General features: G+C 32.0%; 1 protein-coding gene across 1 annotated transcript in view; it reads right to left on the bottom strand.

The window, feature by feature from the left end:
• The window catches only part of Dach2 (dachshund family transcription factor 2), a 618,325-nt gene that overhangs the window by 104,133 nt on the left and 496,949 nt on the right, over positions 1 to 17,243 (bottom strand). Inside the window, exon 6 of the mRNA XM_005409722.1 lies at positions 1,441 to 1,610. Coding sequence (XP_005409779.1) covers positions 1,441 to 1,610 — 170 coding nt within the window. The remainder of the gene's footprint in view (positions 1 to 1,440; positions 1,611 to 17,243) is intronic.

Below are 17,243 nucleotides of genomic sequence, written 5' to 3'. Positions count from 1 at the left end.
CATAAACATAAGCAAAGAGCTTCTGAATATACCCTAGCTGCACAAGAAATACCAAGAATTATGACAAATGATATCATATCAAATGTAAAAGCTCCCGCACACCAAAGAAAGTAATCAACAGAGTGAAGAGACAACCTAAAGAATGAGAAAAATTTTTGCCAACTACTTCTCAGATGATGCAATAATACCTAGAATATATAAAGAAATGAAAAAATTAGACTCTCAAATTAAAAGACTCAATCTAAAATAAACATCTGAAATTAACACACACTTCTCAGATGAAGAAATACAAATGGTCCATAAATATATGGAAAAATGCTCATCATCTCTGTCCATTCGAGAAATGCAAGTTAAAAAAACATTGAGATTGCATCTTACTCCAGAAAGAATGGCTATTTTCAAGAAATCAAATGACCAATGCTGTCAAAAATTTTGGGAAAAGGGAACCCTTCTTTATTGTTCATGGGAGTGTAAACTCGTGCAACCATGATGGAAATTAGTATGGAGATTCATCAAAAAACTAAAACTCTAGATCCAATTTGATCCAGCTCTTCCACTTCTAGGTATCTTTTCAAGAGTTAAAGACATTGTATTATAGTGATACATGCATACCTATGTTTATAGTAGCAAATTGTATAATAGCTAAATCTTGGAAGTGGCCTATATCTCCCTAACAGATGAATGGATAAATAAACTGTGGTATTTAGACACAATGGAGTACTACTTTACCATAAAGAAAGATGAACTTTAATCATTTGTAGGAAATGAATACACCTTGAGAACATAATATTAAATGAAATAAATCAGACACACAAGCTCAAATATTACATGTTTTATGTAGGAAATACAAAATATTTTATAAGTGCAAAAAAAATAGACAATAGGAAATAATGAGATAGAACCTAAGCATATAGGAAGGGAACCAAGGGATGGAGAGAATCAGGATGGGGGAGAGGGAAAAGAGATTTTATAAAGGGTGGAACTGTGAAGTGTCATGCACATGCACCAAATTCCTATGAGGAAAAATGTTCATTATGTACAACCAACATGTATTGTACACATATGGAGGGATTTATGAAATGCAAAGGAGGAAGGAGGAAAAGGAATGGGGATAAAATGATTTAAAATATGTCCTGTACACTTACCAATTCCCCATGATGAATGTCATCATTATATACTATAAACATGCAGCAATAAAACTTTTAAAATTTAAAAAATAAAGTGAGACTTGAAGCTGTAGGATGAAAACAAACAAAAAAGTAACAATAACAATAGAAAACCTGGCTGACCTAGTCAGAAACAAAATTAAACAATACTGGATAATAATCAAAGAAATTAATGAAAGTTGTGTTACTATTGAAGATTCAGTCTTATTGCTGGTATTGTATCCATATTTATATCTAATTAACACCCTGGTTCTTTTCTAACAACGATGCTTACCTTTATAACAGAGGCACCAGCTCTGGAGAGTGGACTATGAATCTGGGCTGCAGCCATGTTGGCAATAGTATTGAGATGGTTCATCTGATTCATTGCCATGGCAACTGATGCGGGAGGTAAGCTGACTGGAAGTAGAGGATGAGGCATCATCATAAATGGCAGATCCAGTCCTAAAAGAAACAGTGCATGTTAAACTTGTTATGCTATGATGCTAAGAAGTTATTTTCAAAAAGTATCTAAATTCATTGTAATTTGCCTTTTTAAAAATCATGTTTTATTGTATCCCAGTATCTCTCCTTAGGCTGTGAGATGCAATCTTTTTAACCAGAAAATAATAAAAAATATTTAAACCAAATATCACTGCATTTAACAAATAGAAGTAGTTTTCTTTTTAATAATCATAATATATTGATTTTTCAGTTTCTAGCTTTGAGACAGGATATAGAATATGTAAACTTCAAAATAATTCTAAAAAATACTTGAAATATGCTTTCCCCTCTCGGATATAAATCACTAAAATGGCTATGTATAGTTGTAATGTGACATATTTGTCAATAAAGAATAAATTACCTATCAAAATACAAAGCTATTTTTCGTTTTAATAATAAATGTCAATATTGGTGACTAGTATCAAGTATCCCATATTTTTGTATGCAAGTCGAAATAATTTTGAAACAGCCTAAATCACTCTTGAAATAATAGCTCTCAAAATAAATCTCTTGAAAGAATATCTCTGAAGAATTATCAACATTCTATTTGTGGTAATCACAGTTATGTCATCATGTAAAAAGGTAGCAAATTTAAGTAGTTGTCTATTTAACCCAAAGTTGGTTGGGATTTGAGAGAGGAAATTCCTTTAAGAAGAGGCTATAAAAAGAAAGCTTAACTTTACAGATGATTGTAAGTAAACCATAGCAATATACAACATATATTAATCAATTATCTTTACAGTAATCATACTTCAGGTTGGATACTAGCCTAGAAATGGTAATTTTTAACACATGTTTCACAACACCCTTGAATATACTTTTTCCAAAGTTTTATAGGCTACAGAAATTCTATCATGGGGAACATTTGTATAAGTCCTACATATACTTCTCAGCTACCAATAATCTCATTTTCTTCAATGATATTTCTTCCCTTTTTTCTTGCCTCCTTCTCAGTACATAAAGAGAACAACGAATCTGTAAGAAATGTTTCCAGAGGCTACTTAAACCTCTTTTTTCCAAAATAACAGAAGGATTACAAACAGTCAAAACACATATTTTTATGTACAACAATTTTTTCCTACCCTGTTTCATTTTCTTAAAAGTGTGTTTCACACAGCTATTTTTAATTCTAAATGAAATCCAACTTAAGTGGAAATGAGAATGAAGTAGTGGTACTGATTTATTTGAGGTCCACATCCTCATTTCAACTATGATGGTTAATTTAAAGCCATTAACAAGAACATGCAAAGGAACACATAACATATACTTGTAGATAGAACAGGTCCCATACAATACTAAAGTGATTATCTCAGTTAAAGAAATTGCTAAATACAGAACACATTAGTCATCAATGTTTCTGATAAGGAGAACCAAAAAATATAGTTATCAGAGTTACACAAGTACCAAAAGAAGCCTAGAAATTGAAATTCTGCATAGAACACAAGTAATAAAGTTAAGAGAACTTCCTTTTTACTCCCTACGATTTCAACAGAATGCCAATGAAATTCCCCTATCAGTGTTCACTTATGACTTACTATGTCTAAATGCTTTTCAGGAGTAATCTACCGAATCAAAACTATCAGCAATGAAAGATTTTTTCTTCGTATTAATAACTTATAAAAACTTCAATGCAATGCTTAGAACATAGAATTCAATATGTCCTTCTTCACCATTTCATTTGTATTTCTTTTAATTTTTCATTCAGCAAAAAAGCCCAAATAACACTTTATTCATGTTAATAACGTTTGTCTAATCTGTTACCAGCTATAAAATCTGTTGAAGTCATTATCTCAGGTTCTTTATATATTTTTTAATAAATTCACAAACTGTAATGTATGTATTTATGGATACAAATTTATATTATGATATATGCAAACAATGTGGAATGATTAAATATAACCAATTAGTGTGTCCATTCCTTCAAATATTTATCATTCTGAAACACTTTATCCTAAATGAAATAAGGCAACTACAGTAAATCAAGTACTGCATATTTGAAATATGGAATCTAAACTTTGTAAGCTGAAGTTAATTTTCAGTTAGTCATCTAAAATTAGATACAAATGTATTTTAAACTTTATTTTTCATATAGCCTATAATATAACAAAGGGATATATATATATATATATATTACATTAATCATTGCATGTCCTTCCCCTAAAACCTTCACATTATGCTCAACATAATAATAGCAATCAATGAACTAGTTAGTTTTCTATATACCAAAAATCCAAAAAAGTCTAGGACTTCAAGTATTCTTTATATACACAGTATTGTAGTCACAAACTGATCAAATCCTTCATAAAATTAGCAATTAGTGTCTCTGTCATCCAAATGCTTAAATAAACTTTTGCTGTATTTACATATTCTTTAACAATATAATAATATTTCACCATTCTCCAAATATTTTCAGCAGGATGCAGACACTATCTGGAAAGATCAAGAAATTTGCCTACTTAAAATCCAATTGACATGCTAACAAAATACAAACTACAAACAGAATCTAACAAGCACACTGCCCATTTTAAAATATAATTTCTCAAATATTTCAATTAGCCATGAATGACTTAAACGTCACACTTTCACATTATGACTTAAATTAACTGTTAATTAATTTTAATGTCTGAAACTCTAAGCTAACAGTTATATGATAGGGCAGTTTAACAGTGACTGCACATGAGTTCCACATGCAAAGTACATGCAAATACTGAATTACACAAGTCAAATTTTCCCAATGCTGAAAACATTAAATTAAAAGCCATCAATCTTACTCAAATCCAGCAATCTGGTTCACTTCTTCACATGCCAGATATGTACATAGACTGTACCCTGGACACAATATAAGGGTCAGAAAGAGGCTTGTCTTTGCTTGTTACTTTATTACAGTCTGTCCCCCATGAATATTTCTCTGCAAATCCACTTTGCCTTACAGCCAGCTAATTATGAACTGAAAAATCTGAAAAATCTGAGCTAAATAAACGTTTCCTCTCTTAACTTTGGGCATTGGGTACTTTGTCTTAGCAACAAGAAAAGTAACTAAGACAAAATTCGGTACCTGAGAAATGGGATTGTTGCTGGGACTATACCTGGCCATGTGGCTCAAAAGCCATTGGAATTGGCTTATGGGAAGGGGAAGAGTTGGAAAGGTTGAGATATGCTTGCTAAGAATGTAGATTTGGAAAAGCTGAACTGTGTTGTAGATTCTGGTCAGATTTCAGAAGACCAGAAAGGTTATAAATACCACGCTTAGGAGGTTTCTTCTGAGAAGGACTAAATTGGCTGTTGGACTCCAGACCATGTGTGCTATGTCTTGGCAGAAAGTTTATTTGCACTTTACTTGTTTTCAGAGATTTGCCTGAGACTGAGACTAAGGGCAGCATAATAAATAATCTTGTAGAAGTTTCAAGGCAGTCAAATGTTGAGGTGGTGGCATAGTTACTGTTGCGGCTTTTTACTCACATGTTGAGAATCAGGAGCAAAGAGCCCACCAAAATGATTTAAAATGTGAATTTGACCGGAAAGGAATCTCCAGTAAAGATGTGGACAGCAAAGATAAAGCTGAGATCTTGATTGCTGAAAACGAACAGGATGCCTGAAGGCATCAAAAGAAACAGCAGGACTCCACAATCTGCAGACTTAAAATTGCAAAAGTGAAAGACTTTGCTTTGAGAAGAAAGTCCCAGAGAACTATGTTCTAGAATGGCAGAGGCCTAGAAAATTTTTTCCTCAAAACTGAGTTCATAATGCCCAGTAATCCACACACTCAGCAACCCCTACAACCAACAGGGAAGACTGGCTACTGCTGTAGTTGGCATCAGGCCATAGTATCATCCACAAGGTGCTGATATTTGGTACAGGGAGAATGCAAGAGTCGTGGGGTCAAAAAGCTTTCCACTCCAATTTCAGAAGGCCTGTGAGGCCAGGCAATGTGTTCCTGAGAGGGCAATGTGTGGAGCTGCGAGTGTGAAGCCAAAGGTGCTGTGGATAATCCAAAAGTTTGGATAATTCAGGAACATGGATCATCTGAGGAAAACAGCAAAGAGGGAGCACAGTAGACCCAAGAGAGAAGTCACAGGAGCTACAAGCACCACCAGTTCCAAAGGACCAGAGCCACCTAAGTGCTTTGGAGTTCACAGCTTGCCTGAGATTTCCATGGATGTTTGAAATGGAACTTTGAGATTTAATGTTTTCCTTCTTGATTTTGCTCTTGCTTTGTTCTCATTCCTTGCTATTCCCCTGCTTGTAACTTTTGCAATAGAAATGTCTGTCTTGTGCCATTGAATGTTGGAAGTGTTCTTTTCATTTGTACAGAGACTCATAGCTCAGAGTTTCTCTTAAATCTTGGAAGAGGCTTGCGACTTGGATTTTTCAGCAATGCTGAAACTGTTGGGACACTGCAACTCTTGGAGATGGACTAAATGCCTTTTGCACAAAGGGATATGCATGAGTATTTAGAAGGCCACGTGTAGAATGGTACAGTTTGTGTCTAGATGCCCCCCAAAGCCTAATGTGGTCACAGGGATTATTTCAGAGGTGGCTGAATCTAGAGTGTGTGATGCTGGCATTAATGGTGTGTGATTACTAAATCAGTCCACTGGGTGGTTTGCCACCACTCTAATCCTGATAGTCTGCATAACATAAAAGGGACAGAAAGAGGCTTGTCTTTCTCTTATTGCTTTTGCTACCTTTCACTGCCATGAACTGTATCCACTGTGCCATGTGCCAACCTGCCATAGAACCGGCAGATTATGGACTGGAACCTCTACCAAACTGTGAGCTAAGTAAACTTTTCCTCCCTAAATTTTGGGTGTTGAGTACCTTGCCTCAGCAATGAGAGAAAATTAATTAAGTCACAAGTCATGTAGAACTTTGCATTTTCTACCAAGATTTGACTGACAGGAGCAATACCATCAGTAGAACTACAATGTCTTCTTATTTAGTCTTCCTATGCCTTTTTATTTACTCTTTCACATCAATTTAAAGACTTGCAGTAACAATTTACTTCCACTTAGACTAATATACACGCTCTTAGACTTCACCCAGTGATTTAAAACTTATTCTTCCTCCACATACTTACCAGCAATTGTTGACAGAACTTTGAATTACAATTATTATAATAGATGTGTATGGGTATTCTCACTATTGTCTTAGTTCTCAATTCCCTAATTTCATAAGATGTCAAACATGTTTTCATATGCTGATTTATCATTCAAATGTCTTTTTATAAGGTGTTTGTTCAGGTCTTCTCAATTTTAATGAGTTGCTTATTTTTTGTTAAGTTTTGTGTATATCTGTTTTAATCATAAATGTGTTTTAGAAAAAGCTACTCTGGTATTATGGCATGTCTTTTTATTCTTTTAATAATATGTTCCACAGAGCAGATTTAAATTGTAATGAAATACATCTTATTATCTTTCTTTTAGTTGTCATATGCAGAGATATTTTCATGCCCCAAGTCACCTACGTTTTCTATTATATTTATCACCTAGTAATTTTAGAGTATTTCACACTATGCAGTTTTGATACTAGGTCAATGGTCCATTTTGAGTTAATTTTTGTGAAATGTACAAGATCTATATCTAAGTACTCTTTTTGCTTGTTTGGCACATGGACTCACATTTGTTCCAGTGTGATATACTGAAAAAAGTATGATCATTCCATTGTACCATCTTTGCTCCCTCATTAACCACTAATTGACTGCTTTTGTATGGGTTTAGTTCTGGGTTCCTCAGTCTGTATTGTTGATCTATTTGTCTAATAAATCTTGCAAAGCAGTAGTATTAATTTACACCATTTTTTCTCCAGTACTGAGTTAGCTATTTTGATATCTGCTTTCCATATGAATATTAGAATAAGCTTGTCAATCTTCAGGAAATAATTTCTACAAGTCAAGTTTGAAAGAACTGATATCTTGATGACATTTAGTTTATCCATGAAAATATAACACCTAACATTTATATATTCTTTGATTCCTTTTATCACAGTTATTTCTTACATAGTACTTATACTTATTTTTAGGTTTATATTTAAGCATTTTAGTTTTTGTTGCTAATATAAATAATTCCAGATTTCTAATACTAAATTGCAATTATTCATTGCTAATATACAGGAAAATATTTCATACTAATTTTCTATCCTGCAAACTTATTGTAAAATCCTTAGGATTATTTTACATTAACAATCATGTCATTTTTGAACAATGTAAGTTCAGTTTTTCCTCAATCTGTAGAACTTTTATTTCTTTTTCTTGTCCTATTGTATCAGCTAAAACCTCCAGTACTATGATGAATAAGCATGGCTTATTCATTTCGTTACTATTCTTCGGGAAAAATATTTCATTTCTCCCTGTAAGAATGATGTTACTAGTAGGATTTTGTAAGTGTTCTTTATGAAATTGAGGTCATTCTCTGTTTCTCTAATTTTCCTCAGAATATTTTCTATGAAAGTCTATTGTTTTGTCATATGCTTTTTCTTCAGCTATTATTAGGATGATATGATTATCTACTTTAGCCTCAGTGTTATAAATCACACTGATTGATGTTTGAATGCTGAATAAACCCTGCATATGTGGAACACATCCCACATTGTCACGGTATATACTTACTTTTACATTATTAGATTCAGTTAGTTAATAATTTAGTGAAAAATTATGGATTATTTAATTAGAGATATTGATCTCTAATTCCTATTTTTGTGATGCACCTGGTTTTGACATTTGACTAATGCTGGCTTAGTAAAATATGCTAGAAAGTTTTTCATCTATTTTTGTCTTTGGGAAGCGATTATATATCCCTGGCATTATTTTTTATCTTAAGTGTTTGGTAGAATTTTCCAGTGAACACATTTGGGTCTGGTATTTCTGTGTTTGAAACTTGTTAATTTTAGAATCAATTCACTAAACATATATGTGTTATGATTGAAAAGGTAAATGTTTACATTTTTGTTTTTTTAAATACCTTTTTCAAGATTTAGTCTTACATATTCACAGTACATAATGATTGCATTCACTGTAGAGGATGGGTACTTGTGCATAACACATTTCTATTTTCTTCCTCCCTTTTTTTTTCCAGTATCATATTAATTTATTTATAAGACCTTATAAAATTAATTATCATTTATACAGATTGAAAACCAGACTAATAGGCCAAGTAACATATAAGACATGTAAGAAAATTGTGTCAAGTCGAGGTACATTTTCAGATATATTGTCCAGACTAGATTTTCCCTATTATCTTTGAAACATACATACATGTAGACAGAGTTTTTCACATAATAGAAACCATGTGATACTTAAACGTGTGTAACTGAGTTATTTCACTCAATATTATGCTTATGTGCCTGAGTTACTTCACTCAATATTATGGTCTCAATGTGCATTCATTTTCCTACAAATGACACGAGTTTATCTCCGATTATGGCAAAGTAGTACTCCATTGTCTATAAACACATTTTAATGTATTCATCTGTTGATAGACATATAGGCTGTTTCCAAGATTTAGCTATTATAAATTGTACTGCTATAAATATGGATATGCATATATCACTGTGGTATGATGTCTTTAAGACTAGGTAGATACCTGATAGAGGAATAGCTGGTTCAAATTAAATTTGCACTTTTAGTTTTATGAGGAAATTCTATATGAATTTCCATAGTGATTGTATTATTTTACAATACCAACAATGGAGAAGTGTTTCTTTCTCCCCATGGCCTCATTGGCATTTGTTATTGGCTGATTTCTTGAGAGCAGCCATTCTTTCTGGAATGAGATGGAATATGCATTTGTTTTAATATGCATTTCCTCAAATGGTCCACATTGTTGAACATTTTTTCATGTATTTATTGGCCTTTGGTATCTTCTGAGAAGTGTCTATTGATTTCACATGATCATTTTAATTGGGTTTTTAAATTTGGGGAGGGCTAATTTTTTTAGTTCTTTAGACATTCTACATGTTAATCCTTTCTCTGAAGCCTACATGGCAAAGGTTTTCCCATTCTATAATTTGTCTCTTCACTGTGTCAATGGTTTCCATTTCTGTGCAGAATGTTTAAAGTTTTTAAAGTGTTAAAGTAAAGAAGACGTTGCCACTTTTGTCCCTCAAAATACTCCCACTCTTTTCAAACACACTTATTTCATCCTTCTTGCTGATGTCTGAAACACTTCTAGAAGTCCTCTTTCATGAGTATCTTTAGTTGTATTGGCATGGCTACCATGATATCCTGAATCCATTCAAATTATTTACATATAATGCCATTTTTCCTTTGCGAAAGAGCCAGAAGTTGCACTGGGTACTTCACCGGCTATTTTGTGCCCTTCTTTTCTCCAACACAGTTGAAAGTATATGACCATTAAACAGGTTAAAAAAATAAAACCTCCAGCCAGCCACACACACAGAAGTGTAAGTGAAAACAAGCAGAGTATTTCCTACAGAGAAGTGGCCTGCTCTTTGGCCTGCTCAGGCACCACCTATAAGTCATAGTTTCTCCATTTGTGAATATAGGGAGAAGAGTAACAAAATCCTGACTTCAGTATCAACAGAACTGAGAGGATTTGTTTGTGTGTTTGTATGCGCATTTTTTTAACTTTTTCATTTATATATATATATATATATACATATATATATGAGTTCTGTGTAGATTATTGAAAAGAAAACATGATTAATTAATTCTTTATTTTAAATAGTATCTGTGGCCATGTCCTTTTAACCATCACCAAAAATTGTGTATCAAGTATTCAAACAGAAGTTTTTTATCAACATATTAATTGGCTCTTAATTTCTTATAACTTCCCATAATCTCCAGTTATATTTCCATCATGCTTCATTGCTTGCCTGTCCCTTGGAAACATCCTCTCAAATGTCTATTCTTCACTTACATTCCAGATATAAAGATAATTAATTCAATCAGCTTTTGATTAATTACCAACAAAGTTCTCTCTTTTTTCCTTCATTAGCCATTATTTCTTTTTTATCTTTACTTTTCCAAACTGTGCTCTTTCTTTCCTTCTCCTTTATTTTTCCTTCCCTCATTTTCTACATCCTAGCCATCAGTACTATGCCACAGTCATTCTGTGTTTTTATAAAAAGGGTAAAATTTTTAAAATACCTTTTATATTAAATTATTAACATGGTAAATTCAATAGATGCTGTTAAAAATGTAATTGATTCACTCCCTACAATGCAGCAACTGGAAATAATTCTATCATACTGAGATGGCTGAAAAGGTGTATGAATACCAAAATATAACCAAAGTAAACATCATATCACATGGAAATGTACACTAACTAAAAAAATTTCCAAAAACATTTTCTAACCTAAGTGATCCTGAAATCTCAACACAAGAACAAGAAAATCATGAGAAAAGAAGGCAGCAAGATGGCTCCCAAAACTCTTAAGTTGCCTGTTGGTGATCTCACATGGACTGAAGAGAGGAAGTAAAAAATTGTTTTGTTACAATGTTTCAAGAATTCAAACAAGCAGCAAATAAATAAATCCATAAAGTATTGAGGGAGTTTAAAGAGGATGCAGATAGACTGATAAAGGATTTATTTGATAAAATGTTCAGTGAGCTGAGAGAAGAACAAAAACCTGATTGAATTAAACAAAAGGTACAAGATACGAATGACCATTTTAGTAAAACATTAGATATCAAGAAGAAAAATTATACAAAAAGATAAGGTATAAGAATTCTATTGAAAGTATGAGCAGCAGAAATGACCAACATGGAGAGAGTTTCAGAACTAGAAGGCAAGAATGATGTAGTCAAGCCTGGGGGAAAATAATAAAACTTCCAGGTAAACAGGGAACACAAAATCCAAAAATAATGGTGAGAAAAGAACTTCTCTACAAGAAATCATAATTAAAATACCAGGAATTCATCTTAAAGAGAAACTACTAAAATATTTGAGAAGACCAAATGACTTATGAAGGAAATACTATAAAAATAACAAATTTCACAACATAAACTTCAAAGGTAAGAGAGCTTGGACTGAAGTTATTGATAAACTCCAGGAAAGAATAACTTTCAAATCAGATGAATCAATCTTAAAAAACTGTCTTTGAAGTTTTACAAAAAATAAAATCTTTCCATTAGAGAAAAAAAAAAAACTTTTAATGAAACAAGAACAGCATTGCAGAAAGTACTCAAAGGTATACTACAAAGCAACAGCAAAGACAACATCACCAAGGATCCCAAAGGAAAGAATATATCTGTGTGAGTTTTTGAACAAAAGGGAAACAGTAACACAATCAGCAATGGAAAAACAATGCAAACAAAAGATTCAATAAATACATTCCATAAATAAAACTCCTTATGTAAATAGTCTTAACTCCTTAATCCTGAAACACATATTGACAGATTAAATTTAAAAAATTAACATATATACTGCCAGCAAGAGACACATTTCATCCTTAAATAAATAAAAATACAGACTAAAAATGAAAGGATAGCAAATAATATTTCATGCAACAGGAGCTTGAAAGCAAGCAAAAACAGCTAAGAGAAAAGTAATGCTCAAGCAATAGCTGATTAGAAGAGACAAAGAAACTCATTATGTTCTATAAAGTGAAAAATTCAGTAAGAAACGATGAGAATTATAATATGCATGAAATGTAGTACCAAATTTCATAAAACCAACAATACTGAACACTTAGACCAGATAAAACAACAACATAGTAACAGTAGGGGAGTTCAGTAATAAAATGTCACAATTACAAAGGTAAATCAGACAAAAAATTCAACAAAGAAATGTCAGAGTTAATACACACCACTGAGCAAATGTACTTAAATATTTACAATATTTCATCCAACAATAACAAAATACACATGTTCACAGCAGCATACAGAATTTTTTCAAAATAAACCACACCTTATACCATAAAGCATGCTTAAGTAAATACAAAAGAATTTAAATAATCTTCTGCATACTATCAGGTCATAGCAAAATGAAAGAAGAAATCAACATAAAAATACTAAAAAGCACAGAAACTAGGCAAACACATGGAGATTAATATACACTTAAAAATCAATGACCTACAGAAGAAATCAAAGAAGAATTTAAATCATTCCTGAAATGAAATTGCAATAGCAGCACATCAAAAGAAAACCTATAGGGCAAAATCAAATAAGTTCTAAGAGGAAAGTTTTCAGCTGGGATTTCCCACATTAGAAAAATAGAGAGACTGCAAATAAATAACCAAATATTGCAGCTCAAAGTTCTAGAAAAACAAAAGCAACCCAAACCAAAACTAGTAAAAGGAAGAAATTATAAGGAAGATAGCAGAAATTAATAAAATTGAGTTTAAAAAAATACAAATTGTCAATGAATTGCTTCTTTAAAATGATGAATAAAATTGACATGTCCTTAGCCAAACTTCAAAAAATGGAGGAAATAGTCATAGCAATTAAATGTGAAATGTAAGAAGAAAAAACATGAACATCATTGAAAACAAGATGTTATAAAAATTCTGTTCCAAAAACATATAATCCAATAAACTAGAAGAAATGGATATATATATATATGTATATATATGAATTAACAAAACTAAACAAAGAAGATACACACTACACAAAGAGACAACAGAAAATGAAATACAGGTAGTAATAAAAATTCTATCAAATAAGAGATGCCCAGGATGAGATGTATTCACCACTGTTCTTTACCAGAACTTCAGAGAATATCTAATGTCAATAATCCTCAAATTATTCCATGGAATTAAAAGTGAGGAAATCCTGCTGGACTCATTCCTTGAAGCTGGTATTACCCTGATGCAAAAAACAGACAAGGATTCAACTAAAGAAGAAAACTACAGTTCAATATCTTTAATGAACATAGATGCAAAAATTCTCAACAAATTACTTGCAAACAGAATAAAGCAAATCATTATAGAGATCACATACTATGATTACTAAGTTAGTATTATCCCAGGGATGCAAGGATGTTTCAATATCCACAAATCAATAAATGCAATATATTACACAAACTGATGCAAGAATAAAAATCACATGATCCTATCAATAAATACAGAAAAAGGCTTTGACAAAGTGCAATATACCTTCATGATGAAAACATTAAAGAAAATAGGTTTATGAGAACTCTATAACTAACTGATAAAAGCTATTTGCAAAAAAAACAGTGCCAATATTATATTAAAAAGGAACACCTAAAAACAGTCTCTCTAGGATCAAGCAAAAGAAAAAGCCATCCATTCTCACTATTCATATTTAATACAATATTCAAAACTTACCCAGAAAAATCAGGCAAGAGCCAGAGAAATAGAGATTTGGAAATAGAAAGGAAGAAGTCAAGTTACACTTATTTGCAGATTGCATGACTATTAAGTAGAAGATCCAGAAAACTTTACAAGATTCTTAAAATTAATTATTTCAGTAAAATGGCAGGATGGAAAATAGAGAAATTAATAGCATTTCTGTACACCAACACTAAACCCACCTGTATCATTTTATTGTTCTTATGTTGTTTTATTTTTGTCTATGTTGCTGTTATTTTGGTTTTTTTTTTTTTGAAATAAAATAAAAAGGAAACCAGGGTAACAATCCCATTCTGATAGATTAAAAAATTAAATACCTAAGAATTAACCTAACATTAGAAATGAAAGACTTCTATCAAGAAAATCATGTTGCTCTAAACCAAGTGATTTGAGAAGATGTTAGAAAATGGAAAGTCCACTCCTGTTCACAGATAGGCTGAAACAGTATTGTCAAAATGCCCATATTACTAAAAATGGTACATAGATTTTATACACTTTCAATCAAAATATCAGAAGCATTTTTTCCACAGAACTAGAAAACAACAATTCTAAAACTCATAGGGAATTAGACAAAACTCAGAATAGCCAGAGTAATTCTGAGCAATACATGCAAGGTAGGAGGCATTGCAATTTTAGACTTCAAGATATGCTACAATCTACAGAAAACAGCATGGTTCTGGCACAAAAATAAACAAGTTGACCAAACAAACCGTACAGATGGTGTAGAAACAGCCACATGTACCTTCAGCTCTCTAATATTTGACAACGGGGCCAAAGACATGCTAGAGAATAGCTGGTCTCTTTAACAAATGGTAAGGGGAAACTGGTTATGTACCTGCAGAAGAATGAATCTAGATCCATATCTCTTACCCTGCAGCAAAATCAAATCAAAATAGATCAGAGACCTAGATATAAAAATATAAACACAGAATCGGCTGGGGGAAAATGGTAAAGCTCTTGAACATATAGGCATAGGCAAAGACTTTTTTTTTTTTTTTTTTAGACTTTCTAAACAGAACTCCAATGGCAAAAGAATGCCACGAACAATCAACCAATAGGATTATGCCAAATTAAAAATCTTCACAGCAAAGGAAACAACCAATGTAGTGAAAGTCAAATCTAACAAACAAGATTTTTTTGCCTGCCACTCCTAGGACAGATAACTATATTTAAAATATACATAAAAACGCCAAAAATTAGAATCACAGAAATAAAAGACCCAATCAAAAAATGGAAATTAAAATGAATATATGCTTCTCAGATGAAGAGGTATGAATGGTCAGTAAATACAATAAAACATGTTCAGTTCCTCTACATTGACTCTTTTCAGCATAAAGCAACTAGATTTGGTTTTTACCCATTTTTTCTTAATGGAACTAAAGGATACTTCTTCAGGAGGGTTGTAGAAAACAGTTTATTTAGTAGCTTATGAGCAAGGCAGTTAGCTAGTGAAAGGGCCTGAGTTACAGTGCGCTGACCAACCATATTAATAACAATTAAGAATAGACAGTGAACTAGGCCTTTGGACAAAGAATGAATTTCTTCAGCCGTCATGGAATACAGCCAATCTCCTACTAGGGAAATGAATCCACTCCCAACTAAGTTCCTGAATTTTGAGGATATTATAATGAAAATTAATCATTTCCCTCTGAGTTTCCAGTTTCCTGCAAAACCTACCTGTCAAAGAAATGGGCTAAAACCTGAGTCCCAGCTGATCATTTCAAATCTACAGAGCCACTTATGATCAGTGACCACTAAGCAATTGAGCAGCTCCTATTCTCTCTTTATAATTAGCTCTGCCATGGAAGACAATATAGTCACGACATTTGGGTCTCCTCCTGGAAATCCAGGTTCTATTCTCATTTCCAATAAAATCTTTTCTAATCTCAAAACGAACAAATAATCATGTTTAACATCTTTGACCACTAGAGAAATAAAATTAAAAGCAGCCCTTGGACTTCACCTTATTCCAGTAAGAATGGCTGTTATCAAGGTATCAAAAATCATCAAATCCTAAATGGTTGATGGAAAGGTAAACTAGTAAAATCAGTATGGCAATCAGTACGGAGATTCTTCAGTAAACTAAAAATGTGAATTCCATCCAGATCAACTATTCTTCTTATCTTCCCATAAGAGTCAAAATCAACATACGATACTCATGTTCATATCTATATTTATGGAAGCCCAATTCTTAATATCTACATCAGGGAAGCATCCCATGTGTCTGTAAATAGACGAATGGATGAAGAAAATGTGATTTATATAAAGAATATACTAATACTCAGGCATAAAGAAGGATGAATGTTACACTTATGTAGAAAAATTGATAGATCTTAAGATCATAATACTAAGAAAAATAAATAAGACACACAAGGTTAAATATTGCTTTCTTTCTGCAGTATGAAAGAACCAAAATATAAATAATTTTAACAGCAAAATAAAATGGTGACAAGAAAAATGGTTCTTTTAAATATTTTAATTCAATTTCCCTTTTATCACTATATTTGCTACATCTCATACATTTTGACTTATATTTTAACTTTCATTTACTTTAAAATATTTTTAAATTTTTCATGAGAGTTCTTCTTTAAACTACATGTTATTTAGACATGTGCCATTCAATATCTATATACTTTTTAATTTCATGCCATATTTTGCTATTTGAGTATTACTTTAATTCTATTATGACTGAAAGCAACTTCTGGATGAATCCTATCCCTTTAAATTATTTATGGTGTATTTTATGGTACAGAATGTGTTCTGTTTTCATGAATTTGCCACATGAATTTAAAGAGAATGTGTACTCTTCGGTTGCTGAATTACTCTAGAAGTGTACATTAGATTCATTGATTGACGGTTCTGTTCAGTTGAACCGTGTTCTTCCTGTTTTATGCATTTTAGCTATGTCACTCATAGATAGGTGGTGAAGTTTCCAATTATCAAAGTGGATTCACCTATTTTCTTTTTAGTTCTCTCATGTTTTCCTTGTATTGTTTATTGCAAATACTTTAAGGCTCATATTTTTTTTAAAGAGTTGACCCCTTTAAAATGTTTGCTCTAAAACCAGCTTTCTCTGAAATTTGTATTGCTACTCTAACTTTCTCTTGATTAGTTTAGCATAATATACATGCTTCAACCTCTTTATGTGTGTCTTTATATTTAAAGTGAGTTTGTTAATATCAACCTATATTTACTTTGTTATCAATTATGACTACCTGGAAATTTTTTAATCTCTTTTATGTTTTATTTTATTAAATACATGATTTTTTGGAAAACAAGTTTGCATTTAATAAAGACAAAGGCACTGGAATTAAAGGTCACTAGAAC

This window comes from Chinchilla lanigera, unplaced genomic scaffold (assembly GCF_000276665.1).
Source record: "Chinchilla lanigera isolate Chin_1 unplaced genomic scaffold, ChiLan1.0 scaffold00124, whole genome shotgun sequence".
NCBI lineage: Eukaryota > Metazoa > Chordata > Mammalia > Rodentia > Chinchillidae > Chinchilla > Chinchilla lanigera.
Note: the sequence above shows the minus strand (reverse complement) of the source record. Positions and strands in the feature narration are given on the sequence as shown.